This window comes from Leucoraja erinacea, chromosome 33 (genome assembly GCF_028641065.1).
Source record: "Leucoraja erinacea ecotype New England chromosome 33, Leri_hhj_1, whole genome shotgun sequence".
NCBI classification, from domain to species: domain Eukaryota; kingdom Metazoa; phylum Chordata; class Chondrichthyes; order Rajiformes; family Rajidae; genus Leucoraja; species Leucoraja erinaceus.
In genome coordinates, this window is record NC_073409.1 from 16,539,662 (window position 1) to 16,566,362 (window position 26,701).

General features: G+C 46.4%; 1 protein-coding gene across 4 annotated transcripts in view; it reads right to left on the reverse strand.

The window, feature by feature from the left end:
- Window positions 1-26,701, reverse strand: part of LOC129712758 (A-kinase anchor protein 13-like) — a 387,357-nt gene that overhangs the window by 8,537 nt on the left and 352,119 nt on the right. For 3 of the 4 annotated variants that reach the window (XM_055661468.1, XM_055661465.1, XM_055661467.1), the window contains 14 exons: window positions 25,950-26,062; window positions 24,007-24,183; window positions 23,508-23,758; window positions 21,185-21,310; window positions 20,402-20,519; window positions 18,451-18,699; window positions 17,428-17,504; window positions 14,975-15,156; window positions 12,970-13,052; window positions 11,201-11,389; window positions 6,713-6,874; window positions 5,233-5,303; window positions 644-685; window positions 345-395 (listed from right to left, as the gene is read on the reverse strand). In XM_055661468.1, the coding sequence (XP_055517443.1) occupies window positions 345-395; window positions 644-685; window positions 5,233-5,303; window positions 6,713-6,874; window positions 11,201-11,389; window positions 12,970-13,052; window positions 14,975-15,156; window positions 17,428-17,504; window positions 18,451-18,699; window positions 20,402-20,519; window positions 21,185-21,310; window positions 23,508-23,758; window positions 24,007-24,183; window positions 25,950-26,062 (1,891 nt within the window). The remainder of the gene's footprint in view (window positions 1-344; window positions 396-643; window positions 686-5,232; window positions 5,304-6,712; window positions 6,875-11,200; window positions 11,390-12,969; window positions 13,053-14,974; window positions 15,157-17,427; window positions 17,505-18,450; window positions 18,700-20,401; window positions 20,520-21,184; window positions 21,311-23,507; window positions 23,759-24,006; window positions 24,184-25,949; window positions 26,063-26,701) is intronic. The other variant, XM_055661466.1, reaches the window with a different exon arrangement.

Sequence of the window (26,701 nt, forward strand, 5' to 3'; positions counted from 1 at the left end):
GTGTGAGTATATGTGCCGTGTGCGTTAGTGTGTGTGTGCGTGCATTAGTGTGTGTGTTGCATGCGAGAGTGTGTGTGTATCTACTGTATGTATGTATATGTGTCTAAAAGTATATGCACACACCCTGGACATTTTTTTTCCTCGTCTATTATATTGTTTACAGTGTACTTTGTTTAAATATTCTGTTGTGCTGCTGCAAGTTGGAATTTCATTGTTCTATCTGGGACAAGGAAATTAAAACACTCTTGACTGAATAAAGAAGCTTTTCACTGTACCTCGCTACACGTGCCACTAATAAACTAAACTAACCATGACCCCCAATAATGAGAACATGATGGACTCACCTGTAACCCAAGCAGCAATTGCTGGAGGTTCAGCACCTTCTGAAGCACAAGCTGAAACACAAAAGAGTTTGTGTAAGGCTGGAACAACTCCACACTCGGAGAGAAGCAAATTCATTGGGAACAAATGGTTATTGATTACATTATGGAGCACTACCGCCCTTCCCATGGCTACACATTTTGATTGATAAAATTTACAGCAAAGGCAGAGGTCATTTATTATTGGCCACAAACATTTTATGTCTTCATTTTTCAATGCTTTATCATCATATACTCATCAACAATAAAAAAAAAAGTCCTACCTCGTTCTTTCTGATTGGCAGAAGCAGATTCGCCATCAGCCCCTTTGAAAGGAAAGTGAAATACTGATGAGACTTTGCACCTATTTTGGCAAACTTCAAATTAAAAATGACGAACTCTGCAAGAAACTGCGCTTCCAAACTCACTGAGAGAATGCATCAGGATATCCCTCACTGTACCACACTACACAAGGGGGAAGACTCAGAATAAGTTAAGAGGGATATATTTGGGAAATATTGTGGAATTTCTAATTAAAAAATAAAAACCTAGTCATGATAGACACAAAATGCTGGTGTAACTCAGCGGGTCAGAGGAAAAGAGAATAGATGGCGTTTTGAATCAGAACCCTTCCTCAGTTTATTGTCATCTAAACGTCATCTATTCTTCTTCTTCTGCGAAACCTGTGTAGAGCATTGATAGGGAGCACTGTAGTTCAAGTTACTGAAGAGTACCATGGAGTCACACAGTTACGTAAATAACCTAATGACTTGGCCTCCACAGCCGCCTGTGGCAATTAATATCCTAATGCTGCCACTTTTTTCTATACAATCTTGTTCCATTACTATCTTTTCTAAACGTACCCAATCAAAGACTTCCCCTTTTCTTCCCTGGTCAAGCCCCATGCCCTCGCCTCCAGCAGAAAACCTCTCTGACACCAGCTTCCTGTTCTGCTGAAAGATCATCCGTGTGAGATTTTAACTGGTTTCGACTCCAAATAAGAAGCCAAGCACTCTGTACAATGCTCTTCCATTTCTTAATCGGAACATAAATGCAGGCGGCTTGAAGCATGCACAACCTAACAGATAAAGAGTTTACAATTCTTACACTCATCCTGCAACCTATTTTGTTCGAGGGTCTTATTTGATTGGCACGAGACGCCAGACACGCCTGACCTGCTGAGATCCTCATGTTTATTGCTTATTTGACAGACTCTCTCCGAACAGGGACAGTCACATTCACAGTTTTAACTTCTCATCTGTTTGTGGCTTGGTTGGCAACATTCAGTCAGCACAAATCAGATGAACAGATGTAAATAATTACCAACAGGATGCAAAGAACCACCAAGATTAGGGACTCTGGCCTGATCTCGTTAATAGGATCCTACTTTCATTCCATTTTCCAGTCGTATCCCCGTAAACCTCAATTCCCTTTGAACCCTCAAAAGTGACGAGTCTCCATTTTTATAGGCACTAGACCAAGGGGACTCGTTGGGTCCCGTCCCCTCAACGCGCGGTTGCGGGGGGGCTGCAGCGTCACACGCACACTGACCACCCCCCCCCACACACACAGGGGGGGAGTGAGGAGGAGGGGGGGGAGAGAGAGGAGTGGGAGAGAGGGGGAAAAGGGGGAGAGAGGGGGGGTGAGAGTGGGGGAGAGGGGGAGGGGAGAGGGGAGGGAGGAGAGGGGGCAGAGGGGGGAGGGGAGAGAGGGGGGGGGGGGGGGAGGGGGGGGGAGGGTGGGGGGGGGGGGGGAAGGGAGGAGAAGGGGGAGGGAGGGGGGGAGACTGGGGAGTGGGGGGAGAGGGGGAGGGGAGAGAGGGGAGAGAGAGAGGGGGCAGAGGGGAGAGGAGAGGGGGGGGGGGGAGTGCGGGAGAGTAGGGGGATAGTGTCTGAACATCCAAATCAATAGTGGAGAATTCCAAAGATACGCAACGCTGGGAAGAACGCTCTCCATCTTAGACCCGGCTGATGTTGGTCATGGGATGGTAGGAAGAACCGGGGTGGGGGCGGGGTCTTATAATCTGTCCAACCTCTCCCTGCAGTGAATACCCTCCCAGTCCTGGCAAAGTTCTGGTAAACATCCTCTGCACCCTTTCCAAAGCTTCCACATCCTCCTCTAATGGGGTGACCAGAACTGTACGCAATACTCCAGTTGAGGCCCAACTCAAGTCTCACAAAGCAGCATTGTGACTTCCTGACTCTTACACTCAATGCCCTGACCTGCTACACCTTTACTGGCACATTCACGCAGAAACGCAACTAACTAATATACAATTATACAATCAACTATTAATGAACACTTGGTAACCAGACTATTATAATGCAATGAGGAAAATGGTTTGGAATTTGTGAGTTTCTCTGTAATGATGAACTTTAGCCGCAGTGCCAACTCTGTGCACTAGGTGGCACATTAGGTCCAAAGTTATAATTGGACTGGTGTGGGAGTTGGAAGGGGAGAGGACTGGGGGGGGGGATGAACGATGAGAGCAAGATCCTATAAATAGTGGGGCTGCCAACTCTCCAGGAATGCTCCGGAATCGCCAGGATTTACGGATTAGTCTCCAGGATGCAGCTACAAACAGCTCAGGTTGAAAGATTTATATGTCTTTGAACAGTAATGGTTCTGAACATGCAGGATTATGTTGTGCATCCACGGGCAACGTTGGCAAAGAGGATGTTTGCACCCCTCTCCCATCGTCCTTCCATTGAACGACAATTCCAAAAAACACTTAAGTCACACTAAATGCTCTGGACCTTCTCTAGACTTCTTCCTGTTAAAACATTAGCACACATTTTCATTCTGGTAGTTTCAGAGTCGCCATTTCGTAGAATACACCACACAGAACAGCACAGGAACAGACTCTTCAGCGCACATTGTCGCTTCCTGCTTGTTTTAAAACTTCTAGATTTATTTAATTAACTGCCTTCACATTTCCCAGCACCAGTGATGGGATTTCAATCCATTCTCCTGATCAACAGTCAGATTTCTTTTGGAGACACGAGGAACTGCAGATGCCCAAATCTCAAGGAAAATGGAAAGTGCTGGAGGAACTCAGCGGGTCAGGGAGCATCTAGGGAGGGAAATGGACGAACGATATTTCAGGTCGGGACACTTCATCAGATTTTTCACCCCCAATTATTCATCTTTTGCGATCTGTTCATTACGAGAAAGTAATAATTATATTACTAGAAAGTAATGATTACTATTATTCATAAGGTCATCAGTGATAGGAGCAAAATTAGGCCATTGGGCCCATCAAGTCTACTCCACCATTCAATAATGGCCGATCTATCTCTCCCTGCTAACCCCAATCTCCTGCCTTCTTCCCATAACCCTTGACACCTGTGCTAATCAAGAATCGATCTATCTCTGCTAACAAAGCAGAGGGCATTCTCCTGCAGTCGCTTCTGGGCAGTGGGTTTGCCCTCCTGAAGGAAATTGGTCAACCCGAGTGTTTATAATTCAAAACTATCTATCTGATCTGAATTTTCTGCCAGGTTTTGGTTTTATATATATTTGGCTAAAAGCTGAAGGCACTGGTGACCTCAGCTGTTGCAGACGGACAGAGTTCGGGGGCGAGGACTGTGGGTTTGCGAGTCCTGAAGGAAACTCCGACAAAGTTAGGTTGTCTAGCCGATTTTCTGGGCTATTGGATTATATAATTATTTTTAATTGAATTTATATGTACACAGCAGTTTCCGGAATATACCGGACATACACAGTCTCTTGTTCGGGATTCTAACACCTGTCAGGTTAAGGTAAGGGGGGAAAGATTTTACCTGAGGGGTCATTTTTTTTTTTGGTGGTCAGTGTATGAGACGGACAGAGTGGTCGAGGGTACTATCGTGGACTGGTTCCATCAGGTTTGGAGGGTTGGGCCAAACGGAGGCAAGTGGGACTAGTAAAAGTTGCCGTGGTTGGCATGAGCAAGCTTTTCTGGGCTCTTGGATGTATAACTAATTTCCCAGTGAATTTTGAATTGACTATTTCTTTTTACTGACTGTGCACATTCACATTCATGACCGCAACCACACTGAAGCCTGGACCTTGCTTCACAGCCTGGGGACCCCAAAACCCGGCACGCACTTTCAGATTGAACAGTGAGCCACACTGAAGCTGCATCTCATGTTCATACTTCATAGGAGCAGAATTAGGCCATTCGGCCCATCAGGTCTATTCCGCCATTCAACCATGGCTGATCTATCCATCTATCCCTCTCAACCCCAGTCTCCTGCCTTCTCCCCATAACCCCATGAAAACCCCAATGACTGGGCCTCCGCAGCCGTCTGTGGCACTGAATTCAACAGATTCACCACCCTCCGACTAAAGAAATTCCTCCTCACCCCCATTCTAAAGGAACTTCCTTTAATTCTAAGGTTATGGCCTGTAGTCCTAGACTCTCCCACTAGTGGAAACATCCTCCCCATATCCACTCTCTCCAGGCCTTTCAATATTTGGAAAGTTTCAATGAGGTTACCCCTCACCAATCTAAACTCCAGCGAGTACAGGCCCAGTGCCGTCAAATGCTCATCATATTCTAATCCAATCATTCCTGGGATCATTCTCGTGCAATTCTCTGGATTATCAGAGTTATAGTGTGCAGTTGGGAAGGGGACGGATGGGTGGATAGGACACTGAGAACATGCTCGGAACCCATGAGAACGACACAACTGTAGCCTGGTGGGAGAGGCGACTGACTGATGGGACCGTCAGCTGAAGCTCTTGGTTCCGCTGAGGCTGCCATCACCACAGTCAGCTGGAAGTTTGCTTTCACTGCCAGAAGAATTCATTAACACATAGCTGGTGGGCAGCCCAAAGCGGTTTTCACATGAGAAGACGAAGCGTTATTGTAGTGACAGACATGACTCACCTTCTTTAAAACACTGTCTGACTCTGTTCTGCGGAGGTCTTGTGCATCTTCCACTTCGTCCCTCTCTCCACCTGTAAGAGATTGCAGATGAACTCATCAAATTCACTCTTCCCTGAAATATTCACCTAGTTAGACACCTCCAGGTGCTCCACAGAGAGCTGTGTGGATGTGCTGCTGGTGCTAAGAAAAATGATACCACCAGCACCAGCTCATCTCAGCTGTGGCTCTCCAACAGTTTTACAGTCACTCACTTTTACAGTCTCTTCCCCTTGGGTTTCCTCTCCTTTCCCCGCACCATCCCCACAACAGCAGTTGTACCGGGGCTGGGATAAGGGGGAGAACTATTCTGTTCAACGTGGCTGGACCTGGCCTCTCCCATAGCTCGCACATTCCAGTCGACATTAGTTTTCAGTTTAGTTTATTGTCACGTGTACCGAGGTACAGGGAAAAGCTTTTGTTGCGTGCTGACCAGCCAGCGGAAAGACAATACATGATTGCAATCGAGCCATTTACAGTGTACACATACATGATAAGGGAGTAACGTGGGAGCAAGGTAAATCCAGTAAAGTCTGATCAAATTTAGTCTGATGGAGGTAGGTACTTAATGAAGACTGCTCTCTGGTTATGGTTGGATGGTGCAGTTGCCTGATAACTGCTGGGAAGAAACTGGGGTGTGTGTTTTCACACTTCTGTACCTTTTGCCACCCGGGAGAGGGGAGAGGGTGCGACTCGTCCTAGATTATGCTGCTGGCCTTGCCGAGACAGCGTGAGATACAAATGGAATTTATAGAAGGGAGGTAGACAAAAATACTGGAGAAACTCAGCGGGTGATGCAGCATCTATGGAGCGAAGGAAATAGGCAACCCTTCTTCAAACTGATGTGAGGGTGGGGGGGGGGGTGGGGGCGGGAAGGAGAAAGGAAGAGGTGAAGCCAGTGCGCTGAGGGAGAGCTGAGAAGGAGAGGAGAAGGTAGGGACTATCAGAAATTGGAGAAGCAATTGTTCATACCGCTGGGGTGCAGACTGCCCAAGCAAAATATGAGGTGCTGCTCCTCCAATTTACGGTGGTCCTCACTCTGGCCATGGAGGAGGCCCAGGGCAGAAAGATCGGATTTGGAATGGGAGGGGGAGTTGAAGTGCTGAGCCACCGGGAGATCAGGTTGGTTCTTGCTGACTGAGCGGAGGTGGTGGGCGAAAGAATAGAAGGGAGGTTGGTTTGTGCGAGTGTCTGGGCTGCGTCCACAATACGCTGCGATTTCCTGTGGTCTTGGATGGAGCTGTTCCTAAACCAGAAGTGGTGATGCATCCATTATGGGAATCTCCTCAGCTGTAATCCCTTCTGAGGCATGGCCAACTCCTGCCCTGATCGCGACCAGTGCAGTCGGCATTCCAAGGGTACCTGAAGGAAAGACTTTTGTTCGACAATCACCTGCGGGACAATGCAAAGATCACGTCCCGAACCTGGACCGCTGCTCACGCACCTTTCACGGCATTCATCTGATGGCTGTCAAAGCCTCCAAATGTCTCCGCTCTCCTGGGCAGAGAGATGTGGCCCATGGCTCCCTCCTGCTCTGGTGTGCCAGCTACCTGTTGTCCAAGGGCACCTCCAAAGCTCTGCGACAGCAGGTTCTGTAGGATCTCCGCTGGGTAAAGGAAGAGTTGAGTCAGTACACGATGGAAATAATACCAAGAGTAGAGGGCAATCCAATGCTGTCAGCCCACGTATCTGCTCCACATTACAAACCAAGACACCAATGCTTATTAAACCTCCTTCCAGTTGAATAATGTGTCATAATCAATGTTCTCGATGTGTTCCCACTTCCATCATTAATATCAGAACTATCCCTGATAATCGACCTCATTTTGAAGGGAATCAAAAAGATGGGATTCAGACAATCAGGGATTGTCTACAGAATCTTCTACACACTTAAGTTACCCTTAAGGGCTTGTCCCACTTACGCGAGTTTTTCGGCAACTTGCCGGCACCCTCCGAGTGACTAGATCTCGTTCTACAAAGGACGTTTATGAACCAGCTGAGTTTGTAGCTGCTGTTGTGTTGGGATATGAACTTGCCTCCTCTGGATTATTAGTCCAGTTATATAATAACCACCAAGACAAAGCAGGCCCTTCCAATGCGCAAGAAGGGTCTGAATTGTTCCCTGTCACTGCTTTTGTCGTCTAATTTAACTGTGCTGAGCGAGGACATTTGACTCACAGCCACAACGTATTCTTTATCTTCACTTCAATGAACACAAAGAATTGTGAGCAGTGAGCAGAGAGAATGCTATCGATAATGCAGATGTGCATCTTCTCAGCATATCGTGCATTCACATTTGATTTATTTTAACACAAATAAACCTCCTTTTTGCTATTTCCAGGACACAGCTTGTGTACACAGAGCAACCATGCTTTCTGGTCAGATAACAATATCACCAGGCAGTGAGACAGAAGCAGAGAGATGTCGATCTCTTATCCACCTAGGCAGGCCATTGTGCCTCTGAAAAATACAAGGAAAATCCGTTTCTGTTTCCCTGCTTCCTCTATTGAGAGCAGGGTTAATGTTCAATTCTATCTTTAATGTTAAGAGCAGTATTTGCTGAAGGCAGAGATTAAGCAGACCAGGGCTATACTCTACACAGTTTAAAAGAACGAGAAGTGATCTCATTGAAAGACAATAAATGATAAATGATTTGGGATGCAGGGTTGACACTTTGCCTGAATCAGGGGACATGGGCCAAAAGTAAGAGACTGACCATTCCACATAGGGATGAGAAGATATGTGTCAGCAAGTCATGATGCAGCTCTGTAATGATGATGTGCACCAACGCTGAGAAATATATTCTGAACGATCCTTCAATAAGCTAGAATCCAGTCTGATTCACCTCTTCACCATTGAACCTTGTCTATGGAATTGATGCACTACAATGCTGACAACTATATTATGAACTCTATATCTTCCTCATTGATCCATCTATTGTATTTGAGCTTGGCTTGATAGGTATGTACAGTATATCTGAGCTGTTTGGATAACATGTAAAACAAAGCTATTTGCAGCACCTCAGTATAAATGACAACGATAAACTTCAACCTAATCCTTTTGCATACCTCTCAATCATTTTTTCTTTGTACCTTTTCATATCTCGAGTTTCCCTCTCCCCTGACTCTTAGTCTAAAGAAAGGTTTTGATCCGAAATGTGACCTATTCCTTAGCCTGACCCGCTGAGTTACTCCAGTATTTTGTGTGTCTCTTCGGTTTAAACCTAAAAGATTTTGGCTGGGCCACACTTGGAGTATTGCGTGCAGTTCTGGTCACCCTATCACATGAAAGCTAAGGGGGCTTTTGGTGAGTGTGTAGAAGAGATTTATCAGAAAGCTATCTGGATTAGGTGTGTATTGGCCAAAAGGAGAAAGTTGGACAAACTTGGGATTGTTTTCTCTGGAATGCTGGAGGCTGAGGGGAAACCTGATAGGAATTTATAACATTTTGAAGGACCAACATTTGATAGGGCAGTCAGCCAAGGGTGGAAATGTCAAAGAGTGGAGGGCATAGGTCGAAGGTGAAAGGGACAATGTTTAAAGGAGATGTATAGGGCATTTTTTTTACACAGAGAGTGGTGAGTGCCTGGGACTTGTTGCTAGGGTTGGTAGATACGAGTGGCATTTACTAGACAGACACATAGATTTGCAGGAATTGAGGGCTATGAATCATGTGCAGGTAGAGGAAATTAATTTATCTTGGCTTCATGTTGGACACAGACATTGTGGGCCGAAGAGCCTGTTCCTGTGCTGTACTGTTCTATATTCCATCGTGATCATGGGAGCTGAATTAGGTCAGTCGGCCCATTGAGTCGGCTCCACTATTCCATCATGGCTGATCTATCTTTCCCTCTCAATCACATTCTCTGCCTTCTCCCTGTAACATTCGACACCCTTCCTAATCAAGAACCTATCAATCTCTGCTTTAAAATACCCAATGACTTGGCCTCCACAGCCATCTGTAGAAGTGAATTGCACAGATTCACCACCCCCTGGCTAAAGAAATTCCTCCTCATCTCTATTGTAAAGGTATGTCCTTTTATTCTGAGCCCGTGTCCTCTGGTCCTTGACTCTCCCACTAGTGGAAACATCCTCTCCACATCTACTCTATCTAGGTTTTCCATTATTTGGTAGGTTTCAATGAGATTCCTCCCTTATCCTCGTAAAATTCATCGAATACAGGCCCTCATACATTAACCCAATCATCCCTGGAATAATTGTGGAAAACCTCTGAAATGCTGATCCAGCCTCTGCCTTAACCAACCTAACAAACGCAAGCTTAATCAGTTCAGGTCTGTAACCCTCTCCCTCTCTCTCATCTGCTCCACCCAGAATCTCCAAGGCCTTTTCCAACCTTGGTCCTCTGATCACTCCCAAATTGAACTGTCCAGTTCACCAGCTCCGGGAATGTCAAAAGGGTGATCAACCATGGGTTTCTCAAGGGCAATACGTGCCAGTTTTGATATGCCCACATCGCAAGAATGAAAGAAATATTTCATTGCAGGGGAAACTTCCAGTTGGACGTTCTGCCGTTGACGAGAGGTTCTGCCCACAGTCTACAACATCACCATTTAAAGTAATAATGAGAAAATGTCAGTCAGTTTGTCGCCACTCTGATGTCGATCAACAAACATAACAACTTGGCATTAGTTAGATGTGCAAATATCATGGGAATTGAAGAATTTTCTTGTGGGACAGAGCTGCCAACTTTCAGGGCTGGCATGTTGACTGACTGAGACTATTTTAAGCACATCTGGTGCCGGCTATTTCTATGTCATAGAATGCCAACTCTGTTTATGAAGTGGCTAGCAATGGCACAGCAATGTTTATTGGCGGGGGGGGGGGGGAACACAAGATGTTCTATATGGACTTTGATCTTCATCTTCTACTTCCTGTATTAATGAACCCACCATCCACACTTTATTGTCATCTACATTCCACAAACTTGCCCCGCCACAATTTTTCATCTCCCAACTTTTTCCAGGGACGACAATCATGAATTTCAAGAATTCCTTTGAAAATATTTCCTAACGTTTCATTAAAACTCCCTGCGAGAAAGAGTAGTGGATGCAAAAAAAACTCGTCCTAAATGTGCATTGAAGTGTCATAACCTGGATGAAGAGGCCACAGTTCGACCTATCAAGTCTACTCCGCCATTCAATCATGGCTGATTTATCTCTCCCTCCGAACCCCATTCTACTGCCTTCTCTCCATAACCTCTGACACCTGTTCTAATCAATAATCTATCCATCTCTGCCTTAAATATATCCACTGACTTGGCCTCCACAGCCTTCTGTGGCAAAGAATTCCACAGATTCACTGCCTTCTGACTAAAGGAATTCCTCCTCATCTCCTTCCTAAAAGAACGTCCTTTAATTCTGAAACTATGACCTCTAGTCCTAGACTCTCCCACTAGTGGAAACATCTACATCCAAGGGTATAGGTCCATCATCGATTTTTCAGCACCCTTGATTCCAGAGCCTTTCTGGTTTATCTGTTTTGCCGAACCAACGGAGGTTACGGTCTTGAGGGGTCAAGCTACCGGCCCGGGAATGAATCTCCTGGCTCCAGCCAGGCTAGAGCTCCAGAGCCCTGGCAGGCGGCAAAAAAGAACCCTTCACTGATCGGCACAGAAGTCCCGATGAGGTTGAGATTGGCCGCCTCACCCAGTCTGGGCACCACCATTTTCTGGGGAGATCAGGAGGGGGGGGGGGGGGGGGGGGGGGGGGGGAGAGATGAATTTTGTCCACATTAAAGTGGGGGGTGGACCACCGGTGGTGGACCTGTGATAGGGTAATCAGTTCCTTTTTAGATAGTATGGATTGAATGGGAAGAATGGTCTCTTTCTATGCCCTTGACCATCTGACCTAGCATTACCTGCTCCACAAATGTACGAGTGGTCATGTTAAACGGCAGCCACCCCATGCACTAACCTTCCTTCATTGCATCCTTGATCAGCGACTCGCCTTTCGGGGCTTCCTCTGAATTAGCTCTGAACAGAGACCTTGAAATCAAGCTCTGAGATGCCTCTTCATGGCCACTCGATTCTACCATTTCCTTGTACAGCCGCAGCTTTTCTTCCAGCAACAAGAGGATTTGTTGGTCTCTTTCCTGCAGCTTTTCTGTGTTGTGAAGGAAATCAAATGAGGAACAAAGTTCAATCAAATGCATCTGTGTTAATTGATGTGTGGGTCACATGGACTAAGCAATGGGTGAACACCGACCTGACTTAATTAATCCAGATGGTGAAAAGGGGGAACAACATTTTATTTTTCACCAGTGATCTTTCATGGACTAAAGTGACCTCTAAAGAGGCCACTCCTGCAAAGTATGAGGGTGAATCCTTGGCCTGCTGCAGGCTGGTTACAAATTTGTCCATTGTGCAGGATTTAAACATTAAATATAATAAATAGTGTCCCATCCCGGTCATTATTTTATCCCCCTTCTCCCATCTGGCAAAAGGGGTGGATGGTTGAATGCACGCACCACCAGACTCAGGAACAGCTTCTTCCCCTCTGTTATTAGGCTTCTCAATGGTCTTTCCATAAGACAGGGTACAGTCCGATTCACCTCTACCCCATTGAAGATATTGAACTTTGTCTATGGAATTAATGCGCTACAATGCTGAGACCTATATTCTGCACGTTATAACTTCCCCTTTGCTCGACCTATTGTACTTGAATTTGACGATTGTATTTATGTATAGTGTCTGATCTGATTTATGGCATGGAAAATAAACATATTCACTGTACCTCTGTACACATGACAATAATAAACCTAAACCTAAGCATTGATGTTTAACCAACAATAACCTGAATCATTGTGTTTAAGATCAGGGAGCAACATATAAGGCGTTTTGATCAGATAATTTTTGATTCTTTCAAATGATCACATGAACAAAAGGCAAGGCTTCTCAGCAAGGTCTGAAGAAGGGTTTCGGCCCGAAACGTTGTCAATTTCCTTCGCTCCATAGATGCTGCCGCACCCGCTGAGTTCCTCCAGCACTTTTGTCTACCTTCTTCTCAGCAAGCATTGGCTACAATTAACCACTAGCAAACTCCCTACAAGTGCTGACACAAGGGACTACAGATGCTGGAACATCAAGGAAAAAAATAATTACTGCAGCAACTCAGGGGGCCAGGCAGCATCTGTGGAGGGAAATGAATAGACAATGTTATGGGTAGACTGAACATCAGTTTGAAGAAGGATACCAACTCAAAATGTAATCTGCCCATAACTAAAGCCTACCTTCTTCACAACTGCCAATTCCTTTTTTCACCAGATGTCCAACTAACAGTTTAAAAAAAATTGCTTTTCGAACATGACACGGTGGCGCAGCGGTAGAGTTGCTGCCTTACAGCGCCATATACCCGGGTTCAATCCTGACTGCGGATGCTGCATGTACGGTGTTTGCACGTTCTCCCCGTGACTTGCGCAGGTTTTCTCTGGGTGCTCCAGTTTTCCTCCCACATTCCAAAGACATACAGGTTTGTAAGTTAATAGGCTTCGGTAAAAATTGTAAATTGTTCCCAGTCTGCAGGATAGCATTAGTGTGCGGGGATCGCTGACTGGTGTGGACTAGGGCCGAAGGGCATGTTTCCACACTGTATCTCTAAATACAAGCCACAACCCCAGTCCTATGAGTCTAAACCTTCTATTTTCCAATTCTCTCTCTCACGACACAATAAACTTACAGACGTACCTTTCAGCTCTTTGGCTCTGCTCTCCAGTTGCCGCCTATCTTCCTCCGACTCACTTGGAATTCCCTCATCTTCATCCTGAACCCTAAAGCAGGTGACAGAATAGAGGTTTCAGGTGTTAGAGTCGACCGCAGCACTCGAGGAGAGATGGAGGGGGGGGGGGGGGGGGGGGGGGAAACAAAGTCCTTTCAAGAGGAGGTTGCAGAAGAAACGAGAATGGGGAGTGCTCAGAAGATTCAAAGCCTCTGTGTGATTTTTATTATGGAGAACTTTTTCACACAAAGGGTGGTGGGTTTATGGAACGGAGGAGGTAGTTGAGGCAGCCGGAGGAGGTAGTTGAGGCAGGTACTGTCGCAACATTTAGACAGGTACATGGATAGGATAGGTTTAGAGGGATATGGGCAAAATGCAGGGAGGTGGGACTAGTGTAGATAGGACAAGTTGGACGGTGTGGGCAAGTTGGTTCGAAGGGCCTATTTCCACATTATATGACTCTACGAAGCTCCAAGATGAACACATGGATCAAATTGAGCAAGGAAGCACTGTGGCACAATCTCAGTGTAAAAACAAACGCCCCTGCCAATGCCCTCTCACCTCTGACAGGAAGGTTGGGCAGCATTTGCAATTCCTTCCTGATTTAAGTTCAATCTCTGGCAATGGCTGCAGGAATAAAGGTGCCTGGCAGCATCCTATTCGGTGACCTGTGGTGTCTTGGCAGAAATCCCTCTGATACAGGAGGTTTGGTCCTGGGAAGACGCCTCACCCACTGTGCATTCGGTGAGAAACTGTGAGCATGTTTCATTGCCCACACGAGATGGTGAATGGGCAACACGGTGGCGCAGCAGTGCCAGAGCCCCGGGTTTAATCCTCACTCCATGTGCTGGCTGTATGGAGTGTGTACGTTCTCCCTGTGACCTGTGTGGGTTTTCCTCGGGGAACCCTGGTTTCCTCCCAGATTTCAAAAATGTACAAATTTGTAGGCTAATTGGCTTCAGTTAAACAAAATCGTTAAATTGTCCCTAGTGTGTAGGATAGCGCTAGTGTATGGGGAAATCACTGGTCAGTGCGAACTCAGTGGGCCGAAATCTCTATATCCGCTCTCTATCTCTGAACTAAACTAGTGGCAACACTCCCAGTCCCAGCAGATAATGCTGAAGGAAACTATAGTCCAGGAACTATACAAATATATAACATGTATAACTCATAACTGGAGAGGCTGGCATTGAAGTAAACGCTGGCTTAGGGCAGCACGGTGGCACAGATGGTAGACCTGTCTCCCAGCGCCAGAGACCCGGGTTCGATCATCAACTTGACTGCTATCTGTATGGAGTTTGCATGTTCTCCCCGAGACCATGGGGGTTTCCTCACACATCCCAAGGATGTGCAAATTTGACTGTCAATTGGCCCCTGTAAATTGCCCCTAGTGTGCAGGGAGTCGATGAGAAAATGGGCTAGTATGAAAGGGTGATCGGTAGTAGGCATGGACTAGATGGGCTGAAGGGCCTATTTCCATGCTGTATCTTTCAATCAATCCAAATGCAGGTTCTAATTGAACGCTCTTCTTCAGAGCAAAGACCAGTGAGAGAACACTGGCTGACTTGGCCAACTATTGCTGAGAACGTCTGAGGGAGAGATGTCAACTCTGTGAGTATAATTCCAAGATCCCAATCTACTCCGTCATTCAAGATTAAAGAACTCCTGAGCACCAGGAGATGACACATGCACAATCGATTCCCTTTGAAAAGCTGCTCAGACTTTGAGAGGAAGAGTTAAGATGGCGAGATTACTGGTGCTGGAATCTGAAGCGAAAAGCAAACATGGGAGGAACTCAGCATCTATGGGGGGAGGGGGAGAGGAATGTTGATGTATCAGGTTGAGACCTTGGACCAGGACTGAGAGTGGAGGGGGTTGGTGGGGCGGGGAGAGTGAGGGGGTGAGACAGGTCAGTAGGTGTTTGGTGCTGATCTCCACTGGGTCTCTCCTGCACACCCCCCACGAGACACTTACATGGTGTCGGCTGTCTGTTGAATCATCAGCATCCAGTTGGTCCTCTCCTCTTTGGAGCTTGCCCGCACCTCGTACATCTCCGGCTCTTGGGCTGCGGCACTGATGAGGAACAAGCCCTTCTCCTCGTGCGCCACCTCCCGCACAATCAGCTTCTGCAGCGGCACCACCGTCGACTTCTGGTCCTGGAACACGTGTGAGGACGAGGGAGCGGAGAGTGAGGGCGCAGAGCACTAATAGATGGGTGTGCTCACAGTACAGACACCGTGTACACGCACTCCTAGACTTCCCTTCTATTTCATTTATTTAGAGTTTCACTCGGCTGAGTCTGTCTGGAATGATCTCATCTTCTTGATAGACTGATTTCCTGCTGCCAGATTAAACACCCATCCACATCGGCAGACACGACCTCTGCTTAAACCTCCATCTGAATCAGTCTGGATCTCATCGATTGTCAGAACTGTCTGAGGTAGCTGAATGACCTACTCCCGCTCTTAGAAACAACACTTGTGACAAAGCACTCAGTATTGCAATACCAATATCTTCTTGCAGAGTTCAAGCAACTTTCAAATTAAACAGGGGTAGTTAAAGATAGTTGTAGTTCTAAAATTATACAACATGGAAACAGGCCATTCGCTCCAACTTGCCCACGCCAACCAAGATGCCTCATCAACACAAGTCTCATCTGCCCATGTTAGGCCCATTCCCTCTAAACCTTTCCTATACTTGTACCTGTCCAAATGTCTTTTACTGTAAATGTGGCTATAGTACCTGCCTCAACTACCTTCTCTGGCAACTTATTCCATCTGCCCCTGTTCCTGCTAAATCTTTCCTCTCTCACCTTAAACCTATATCCTCTGGTTTTTGATTCCCATATTCTGGTTAAAAGACTTTGTGCATTTCATCTACCGATTCCCCTCATGATCATACAACTCTATAGGATCATCCCTCATCTTCCTGTGCTGCAAGGGATAAAGTCCTAGCATGCCAAACCTCTCCCTGTAGCTTAAGGGCCTGTCCCACTTACGCGATCTTTTCGGCGACTGCCTGCACATGTTGAAAATTCAGCGGCGACCAGAAAGACGCTACGACTCTTTGGAGACCTCTCACGAACATACAGCCTGTATGAGAGGTCTCCAAAGAGTCGTAGCATCTTTTTGGTTGCCGCTGAATTTTCATCGCGTTGAAAATGTTCGCCGACTTATGACAGGTGCCGGCAGTCGGCGAAAAGGTTGCGTAAGTGGGACAGGCCCTTCAGGGCCTCAAGACCTGGCAACATCCTTATACTCCTAATATCGCAATACTCCTAATAACAGCTGGTTGCAACAAGTTATAGCTCTTCCTTCACCGAAGTAAAATATAGGCATTGTGGATAGTCGATACTGAATGCTTGCAGTAGGTTATGACAGATAGCACTCTTCAAAATGAGTCAGAAGATTGTAATCTTTCAGCTCCACTTCAGAGAATTGATTACACAAATTGAGATCGACTGTTTGGTGCAGCACTGAGGGGAGCTCTGAACTAGGATTGGTGTCTCTGCGATAAGGTTCAAACATTGGTGGCATAGCGATAGAATTGCTGCCTTACAGCGCCAGAGGCTCCGGTTCGATCCTGACTACAGGTGCTGCCTGTATGAAGTTTGTACACTCTCCCCGTGACCTGCGCGGGTTTTCTCCGGGTGCTCCGTTTTCCTCCCACACTCCAAAGACGTACATGTTTCTAGGTTAATTGGCTTGGTGTAATTGTAAATTGTCCCTAGTGTGTGTAGGATAGCGTTCGTGGGTAGGGATCGCTGGTCGGCGGGGACTAGGTGGGCAGAAAGGCCTGTTTCCACGCTATATCTCTAACCTAAACAATCCATGCACTCTCTAAGTGTGACCAGACACTGTATTGCAACAGGTTTGGCACCCTCAGTCACTGTTCGTCCTTCAATTAACCTCAGAGAAGCAGATGGGCTGGTTATTGCTAGCTTGCTGCTTGCAGGAGCCGTGCGTTCATAAATTGTCTCTGCTCCCTGTAATAAAACAGCAGCCACTGTGGCTCCTCAGGGAATCGAACTGGTGAAGCAGATCCGTTTTATCACCCTGATCGTGATACTAAATTCTCTTCACCTTCGAACAGTTCACCTAGATGTTTACCCTTCTCCAAATGTATCACTGGCAAAAAGCTTGGGGATTTTCTGAAAGGGGTGCAGTGTGTAATCGGGAACACAGGAGTGATGTGGAGGAGAGTAAAATGCGTGTCCCACTTGGGCGTCATTTGCACGTCACGCAGATGGCAGGTGAAGATTTTGTACGTCCGAAAATCCCGGGGCGCCGCGCGTCACTGCCTACGTCACCACGCGCGCATCACGTGTGTCATGCGTCGTGACGCGTAAACGATGACGCGTAAATGGCGCCCATGTGGGACAGTGGCCCTTTAGACCAATGAAAGATATCAATTAAATTCTAACTTACCAACGAAGCAAAAGTATACTTCTGGTCCTTCTCTTGAAGAAACACAAGCATGTCGGACAGCAGAACAGCGTGGACCTCTGGAAGGCAAGGAGTAGGTGGTTAACATACAGGGAGAATGTGAGCACAGTTGCTCCCACCAGCACTAATATTCAGTGTCACTTCAACAGCCAGGCTACATTGAGTAGCGTGAGAATGCAAATCTCGGGAGAGGGATATTATGGAAAGATGAATTATCGGGCTATTCTCTCTCAAAATCAAATTCAATAATTTGGAAACCTGTTCCAGATCTCCACAGTAAACCATGGGGAAACTACATCCATATTCACCTGTATAAGGAATTGCAAATGCTGGTTTATACTGAAGATAGACACAAAATTTGGAGTAACACATTGGGTCGGGCAGTACCTCTGGAGAAAAGGAATAGGTGAAGTTTTGCGTCTTGACCCGAAACGTCATCTATTCCTTTACTCCAGAGATGTTGCCTGACCCGCTGCGTTACTCCAGCATGTTGTGTCTATATATATATATTCGCCTGTTGCGGGGAGTAGCCTGGACAGATCTGCTACCATCCCACAAGGAATGTAAGATCAGTGCACAGATAAGACTGACAAAGATGAACAAGAAGCAATGATACATTCCATGAAAGGATTTGTAGGGTTCATACCAGCATGAGAATTCTTGGGCTCAAACTAGATATTTGCCAAAGTTATCATTGTATTATAGGTTTGCAGGTCAAAAGTCTGCTCCTCATAAAAGACTGGTATTTATTGCCCTGCCTTAAACCATTGGAAAGCAAGTAATATGGAGATCGCCAGGTTATATTGCTAATCCATTCCCCAAACACTTGGTAGGAACAAGTTGAATTCACCCCCTCCTTCACTGTGATGTGGGTGGATTAATCTCCAATTAGCCATGCAGAGTGTGGTCCTCAATCAAGAGAGTGCCATTAATCATGGGCCTTCGTGTGACCTAACCAGCGCGCATTGGGCATTGTGCTTCTTGATGGAAGGGAGGATGATGTACCCTTTAGTCTTCCTGCCGCTGTTTTCAGAGTGGCAGGTCCATCATGCACCAGCTTTCTCCGTATCAAGTCTTCCTTTGCGAACATCTGGCCACTCTTCAGTCTCATGATGGCTTTGGTCTCGGTCCTGCTGTGGATCTCCTGCAGCCTGGTCTTCTTCTCACATTCATTCACTTTGTGGTCCACAGCTGCGACCACCTCTTTAATCATCACCAGCGCCTTGGTGAGGTCAGCGTAATCATCTTCGTTTTCTGCAAAGAGTAATTAGCGCAGAATCAGAGTGAGCACCGCATCCAATTAGACATGAGGTGGGACAAATAGCCACCTGCCAAAGCTGCAAATTGCCACAATCTCAGGAAATAAAAAGCCAATGTCACAGACCGGGCGAGATTCAGAGGAGATTCACTAAGATGTTGCTTGGGATGGAACATTTCAATTCTGAGGAAAGGATCAGTGCACTGGGACTTGGTTCCTTGGAGCACAGGGAGCTGAGGAGGAATCTGATAACCTTGTCCAAAATAATGTGGGGCACAGATAGAGCAGATAGATGGAAACTTTTCCCCAGGTGTCTAAAAGTAGAAATGGGGTAAGAAACATAGAAACATAGAAATTAGGTGCAGGAGTAGGCCATTCGGCCCTTCGAGCCTGCACCGCCATTCAATATGATCATGGCTGATCATCCAACTCAGTATGGGTACCTGCCTTCTCTCCATACCCCCTGATCCCCTTAGCCACAAGGGCCACATCTAACTCCCTCTTAAATATAGCCAATGAACTGGCCTCAACTACCCTCTGTGGCAGAGAGTTCCAGAGATTCACCACTCTCTGTGTGAAAAAAGTTCTTCTCATCTCGGTTTTAAAGGATTTCCCCTTTATCCTTAAGCTGTGACCCCTTGTCCTGGAGTGTAGATGAGTGTTCGATGTTTAGAGGGATATGGACCAAACTCAAGCAGGAGGGACTAGTGTGGATGGGGTATGTTGGTCGGTTTGGCAAGTTGGGCAGAAGGGCCTGTTTTCACGCTGTATGACTATGACTACTCTAGGGGGCTTAGATTCAGGGTTTTTTTTATTTTAGAGATACAGTGTAATCACAGGCCCTTCGGCCCACCGAGTCCACACCGACCAGCGATCTCCGTACACAAGTGATATCCTACACACTAGGGACAACTTTACAACTCTTACTGAAGCCAATTAACCTACAACCTTTACGTCTTTGGAATGCGGAAAGAAACTGGGCGCGGTCACAGGGAGAACATTCAAACACTGTACAGACAGCAGCTGGAGTCAGGATTGAACCTGGATCTCTGGTGCTGTATTTAGCCCGTCTACCTCTGTGCCACTGTGCTGCCCCATCAGGGTGGGTGAAGGGTGGTTTAGAGGGGTTCTGAAGAAGATTTGTTTCTAGGGGAGCATTTGAATTGCCAGCACACTGGGCGGCATGGTGGCGCGGCTGGTAGAACTGCTGCCTCACCGTGCCAGGGACCTGGTTTCCGCGTCTGTGTGGAGTTTGCATGTTCTCCCTGAGACCATGTGGGTTTCCGCCAGTTGCCACCCACATCCCAAAGATGCGCGGAGGTTTGTAGGTCGATTGTCCTCTGTAAATTGTGCCAAGTGTGTAGGGAGTGGATGAGAAAGTGGCATCACATTCAACTCATGTGAACAGGTAATCGATGGGTGGCATGGACTCGGTGGGCTGCAGGGCCCAATAACATGCATGCTGAATCTTTCAATCAATGAAACCTAGAAGGCAATGGACTAGGTGCTGGTAAATGACATGAGTACAGATGGGTGCTGAAGAGATTGTAAACGCTGGAATCTGTAACAAAAAAAGAGATCTGCTGGAGGAACTCAGTGGGCCATTTGGGAGAATAAGTGGGCACTTGACGGTGGGAATGGACATGGTGGGTTGATGTTGTGTTTCTGTAGTGTGTGGGTCCACAACTCACTGCTTACCTTTGGTAAGATGAATGATTCTCTGGACAATCACCGGATACTTGGTAATCCTTTGGGTAACCAGTAATATACATTCCTGGATCCCTAATCTTCGAACTACGGAACTAGACATTTTTTTCTGAAAAGGTGAAAAATAAAATGAAGACACTTTAGAACGAGGATCCATGTCGGCAGATTTCAAACAGTCAAGAGATATAAACACAAAAAACGCTGGTGTAACTCAACGGGCCAGGCAGCATCTCTTGAGGACATGGATAGGTGACGTTTCGGGTTGGGACCCTTCTTCGGACTGATTGTAGGGAAGAGGATGCAAAAAAAAAAAACCATGACAATTCAGGGCCAGCAACAGATGACATCCGGCAGGATGGTTCTCCGATAGTTGGGTCCGATGGATGGTGTAATCCCACCTGTTGCCTTGGGGTGGTGTGGCAGTGCAGGCTCGAAGGGCCGAATGGCCTCCTCCTGTGCCTATTTTCTATCCCGAGTTGGATACATTGTGGCGAGCTGAGGAACTGGTTAACCGACTTTTATTGGAGGGAGGGGTGGGGAAAACGGGATTAGTTGTAGAAGTTACCTAAAATAATGGAATTCAATGTTCATCCTACTGGGTTGGAAACTACAGAAGCAAAATAGCTTGTGCTGTTCCACCAACTTGTGTGTGGACTCACTCTGGCAATGGGGGAGGTTAGGGCAGAAAGATCAGTGTGGGAATGGGAGGGGGAGTTAAAATGGAAATGGTTATTATTTCAGTCAGCCACTGTTTCGAGTGGAATCTGCACACACCCGGACAAAAGCCTGGAACTTCTTCTCCCGTGCCAACAGCTCCTTGTAGAAGTTCACCGCCTCGTTGTGCTGGCCGCAGAACTTCCCATAGGCGTTCTTCAATCGCTCGGCGCTGGATCCCGAGAACTGTCAAATAAAAAAGCACCAGGGTACAGGTTAGGGAAGATAGAGGCTGGCCCCTTTTGGAATTAAATTAAGTCTTCTTAATCCATTTCGACAAATCTCGTCCAGACAACTGAATTTAATGGGCATCAAAGAAAAGGTCACAATTATAGTAACAAAAGGAAAACCTACTCTATGCACCTCCCTTGCCTGAAAGATGCAAGCTTCAGCTAAAAAATATTGGCTATAAGAATTTGACTGTTAGATTCAGATTCAGATTCAACTTTAATTATCATTGTCAGTGTACAGTACAGAGACAACGAAATGCAGTTAGCATCTCCCTGGAAGAGTGACATAGGGCCAAGGAGAGGTGGTGGGACCAAGGAGAGATGGTGGGGCCGCACAGCCAAGAACAAAGAGGGACCCGGTGGTGTGGGGATGTCGAGAGAAACAAAGAGGGGCGAGGCGCCAAGAACAAAGAACAACATGACTATAATGACTTCTTCCATTACCTTATTTGCACCAGAATCGTGGCAACTCGTTTGGGTGCTGGGGAAAAAAATCTAGATTAGGACAGCGGTGGGGACTGGGGCAGGAGGGAACAAAGGATGGAGTGGATTGTATCTCATGGAGCAGGAGTAGGTTGTTCTGGCCTTTGAATCAGTTCCACAAATGTAGCATGCACCTCAACCACATTTACCTGTCTTTGACCCATAACGTTACCAATTAAAGTTAAGATATCAATCTCCATCTTGAAACAATTGTTTGCTTTAGAAAACAACCTGTTAATATTCTTTGGGCGTATGGCAAACTTTGAAATCACAAAGCTTTTGTCATGGAGGGCTGCTTGCTTTGAAGTTTTTTATGAGACTTAAATCGCTGCAACCACTGCAGGAGAGCTGGGAAAACGAAACAGCACAGGGCCTGGTCTAAACACAGCCTGAGAAATGCTGGGGCAGAAAGCAGGAAATAAGAACAGAGATGGGATGGAGATCTCAGGGTGCTGGCACTGTGTTGTGTTAGGCCATGTGGCTCTTCAAGTGATATTTGCACTCATTCTCCAGGTTGGTAGGTTACTCAGCTACTGCAAGTTGCCCTTAGTCATAGAGTCATACAGCATGGAAGCTGGCCCTTTGTCCAACCAACCCACATCAGCCAACATGTCCTACATTTACACTAGTCCCGCCTGCCTGGGTTTGGACCATATCTCTCCAAACTGGTCCTCTCCATGTACCTATTTAACTCTTTCTTAAACGATGAGATTGTTCCTGCCTTAACTACCTCCTCTGGCAGCTTGTCCATACACCCACCATCCTTTGTGTGAAAAAATTACCCCTCAGATTCCTATTAATTTTTTTCCTCTTCACCTTAAACATATGTCCTCTGGTCCTCGATTCACCTACTCTGGGCAACAGACTGTGTGCATCTACCCGATCTATTCCTCTCAAGATTTTATTAACCTCTATATGTGTAAGTGAATGTGGAGACTTGATGAGAATAGAGTCAAAGTCAAGCAGCATTGAAACAGGCCCTTTGGCCCAACTTGTCCATGCAGACCAAGATGCCCCAGCTACACTAGTCACATCTACCTCAGTCTAATTACACTTGAAGGATCAAGCAGCAACTCGTTATTGCCGAATACTGTACTGCAAGTGTTAGCCTAGATTTCAGTGCTTGAGGTGGGACATAAATGCTCAGGTTTCTATCTGAGGCAAGAGAGCCACACGTGGAGATACAACTGCTTCTGTCACAAGCAGTTAAAGAAACTAGAGAGTGTCATAGAGTCTTACAGCAAGGAATCAGGCCCTTTGGCTCAACTTGCCCATGCTGGCCAAGACGTCTCCTGAACACTCGTCCCACCAGCCCACCTTTGGCCCATATGCCTCTAAATATTTCCTATCCATGTACTGTCTAAATATCTTTTAAATGTTGTTACAGTACCTGGCTCAACTATCTCCCCACTCCATACACCCACCACCCTCTGTGTGAAAAAGTTGCCCCTCAGCTTCCTATTAAATCTTTCCCCTCTCACCCAAGTCTGGGTAAAAGACTCTGCATTCACCCTAGCTACCCCCCTCATGATGGGAACGTGGGGGAAATGTAATTGGATTAATGCAGGATTGGTATAATGGACTTTCACCATTTGGTCCATTTCTGCGATGTACGACTATTTTCACAAAAAATAAATTGATGGTGTTATAGGTCGGTGTGTCTTACTGACCTGATTCACCAAAATATCCCCGATCTGTTTAATGATGAAACTACGGTCACTGTTTTCCACCAGGGACTCTTTCCTTCTCTCCAGAATACGAGTGAAGAACTGAGTGTGAATGTCGATGAGATCCTCCAGGCTGGGGAAGATGCGGTCCACAGTGGAGGTCTCAAACTGCAGCTCCTTGGACATCCCCTTGCTGTAGACGTCAGACATGATCTTCAACGTCCGGAAGTGGTGCATTTCTGTCTGCATCAACTCTGAGGAGACAAGCACACAAACACACATAATGGATCAGTGACCTACCAACCAATACATTACATATCCCCACCTTGCCTCAGTCCTATAAACTATTCACTCTCAACATCCCTTTTGAATATATTGTTTTATCCCAAATTTTTGAAGCACAATTTAATTCACAACTGTAAGCAGATTAACCTTTCTGCAGCTACAGATTTTTACAGTGCAAAACGACATTGTTCAGTATAGGAACAAATATAACATTTACCATAGATGACGTCCTGTCGTTTGATTACATCTTTCTTCTGTTGCCGCACGAACTTGTTGTCCACCACCATGCTCCAGGAGTCCGCTTCCAGCTCCTTGGCCTCCAACTCAAACTCGCCCATCAGCTGTCCGTCCATGACATCAGTACCTGTGGGGATGTGGAACACAAGTGCAGAGTCTGACAATAAACACCAATGTCCAGCACTTACTGTAACTACACACCACCACACGCACACCACTACACACACACACACACACACACAACCACTACACACACACACCTTCAAACACACACACCACTACACACACACACACACACCACTACACACACACCACTACACACACACACACTTCACACACACACCACACACACACACACCACACACACACACACCACTACACACACACACACCTTCAAACACACAACACTACACACACACACACACAACTACACACACAAAAACCACGCACACACACACACAACACACACACAACACAACACACACACACTACACACACACACCACACACACACACTACACACACACACACACTCATGCACACATACACACGCACACACTCACATTCACACACACACACTCACACTCACACAAACACACACACACACACACACACACACACACACACACACACACACACACAAACACACACCACACACACACACACCACACACACCTTCAAACACACACCACTACACACGCACACACACAACTACACACACATTATTCGTAAATACAAACTACACGCATACACATACACACCACAACACACACACATTACACGTAAATACAAACTACACGCACATACACACACCCCACTACACCCACACCTTCCGCACACCCTACTACACACACGCACACCATCACACACACATCACTCCACACAAAACACACACACACAATCACTACACACACACACACATCACTACATACACACACACCACTACACAAACACATTAGAGTGGCACAGTGGTAGAGTTGCTGCCTTTACAGCGCCTGAGACCCAGGTTTAATCCTGATTATGGGCGCTGTCTGTATGGAGTCTGTACTATCTCCCTGCCACCTGCGTGGGTTTTCTACAGGAGCTCCGGTTTCCTCCCAAATCCCACTGACGTGCGGGTTTGTAGGTTAATTGGATTCTGTAAATTGTCCCTAGTGTGTAGGATAGAACTAATGGTCGTTGTGGACTGAAGGGCCTGCTGTATCTCTAAATTAAACGAAACATCGGGCAATAATGCTTCCGAGACCATCGTTAATTCCTGATTTTGGTGAGCCATGAGACGCACTGTGGTGCACTACACAAGGTGTGTATTGAGAAGGGGGTTTTGGAATGGTTGTGTGGTGAAATGGTGTGGGTGAGACAAGCAACCTGCGGCACTGTTGGTCGAGGGGGATGGGGGAGTCGTGCTCAGATTTTTGAGCAGTGGGTCTACAAGCATTTGGATCTCAACCAGATAAAAGGGTTATTGACCCTCATTGAAACAGAACAAGAAAATGATCGGAGGGCACCCAGTGATCATCTACACATGGGAGGATTCAGTGATAGAGAGATGCTGTTGTCTTGTGAAAGTCGCCCTTGGTCCCAGGCGTTCAAGTCAAATCTACTCACACTCTCCTCCCCTTCAGAGAACTTGGCCTCATTCAAACAGAATCAGGGAAGTGATGCAGAGGCAGAGACATATATAAAATTATATATGCTAATATATATATATATATATATATATAGCGCATATATAATAGCTATAATGTAGGTATATGTGTCTATATAGCTATATATACTAGCCCAGGGCAAATCTCTACGCAAGTATCTTAATATGACGATTCTACACACTCTACGTATCATCGCTACAGTTGGGTTAAAGGTCTTTTCAGTTTAAAAATGCAAGCCCCACACAGGCCCCACCCTCACTCAACACTCCCCTTACCTTCATCCGTCAGGGACTCCAGTGATTCTCTTGCTGGTTTTATGTGGTCCAGGGAGTCGGTCGATTGAGATAAAACTCGCAAAGAAACGAGGGAGGATTCATCAATCGCAGGTCTAGACAAGGCAAAGAGTACACAAAAATAATAGTCAATGCGAGGGAGCTCTGGAACCCGCATGAGAAGCTCCAGAAGACCAGAGGGTGGCAAATGCTGCACCATTAATTAGGAAGGGCAGGGAACTGCAGGCTGGTGAGTCTAACATCAGTGCTGGATACGTGACTGGGGGAGGTTCTGAGGAACAGAATCTATCAGTATTTGGATATATGTTTGATTTAGCTTAGTTTAGTTTAGAGATGCAGCACATAAGCAGGCCTTTCGGCCCTCCGAGTCTGAGCTGACCAGCGATCCCCGCACACTAACACCATCCTACACACACTTGGGACAATTTAATGTTGCGAGGGGAAAGGAACCCGAGGGGCAACTTTTTCGTTCATTAGGTGATGGGTATATGGAACAAGCTGCCAGAGGAAGTAGTTGAGGCAGATACCATAACAGCAATTAAAAGACATTTGCACAGGTACATAGATAGGAAAGGTCTAGAGGGATATGGGCCAAACGTGCACAAATAGGACAAACTTTATATGGGACATCTTGGTCAGCATGGACAAGTTGGGCCGAAGGGCCTGTTTCAGTGCTGTATTACTCTTTCACAGCCACGGCAATTCAATGCAACAGAAGTAGCAGTGGAGGGAAG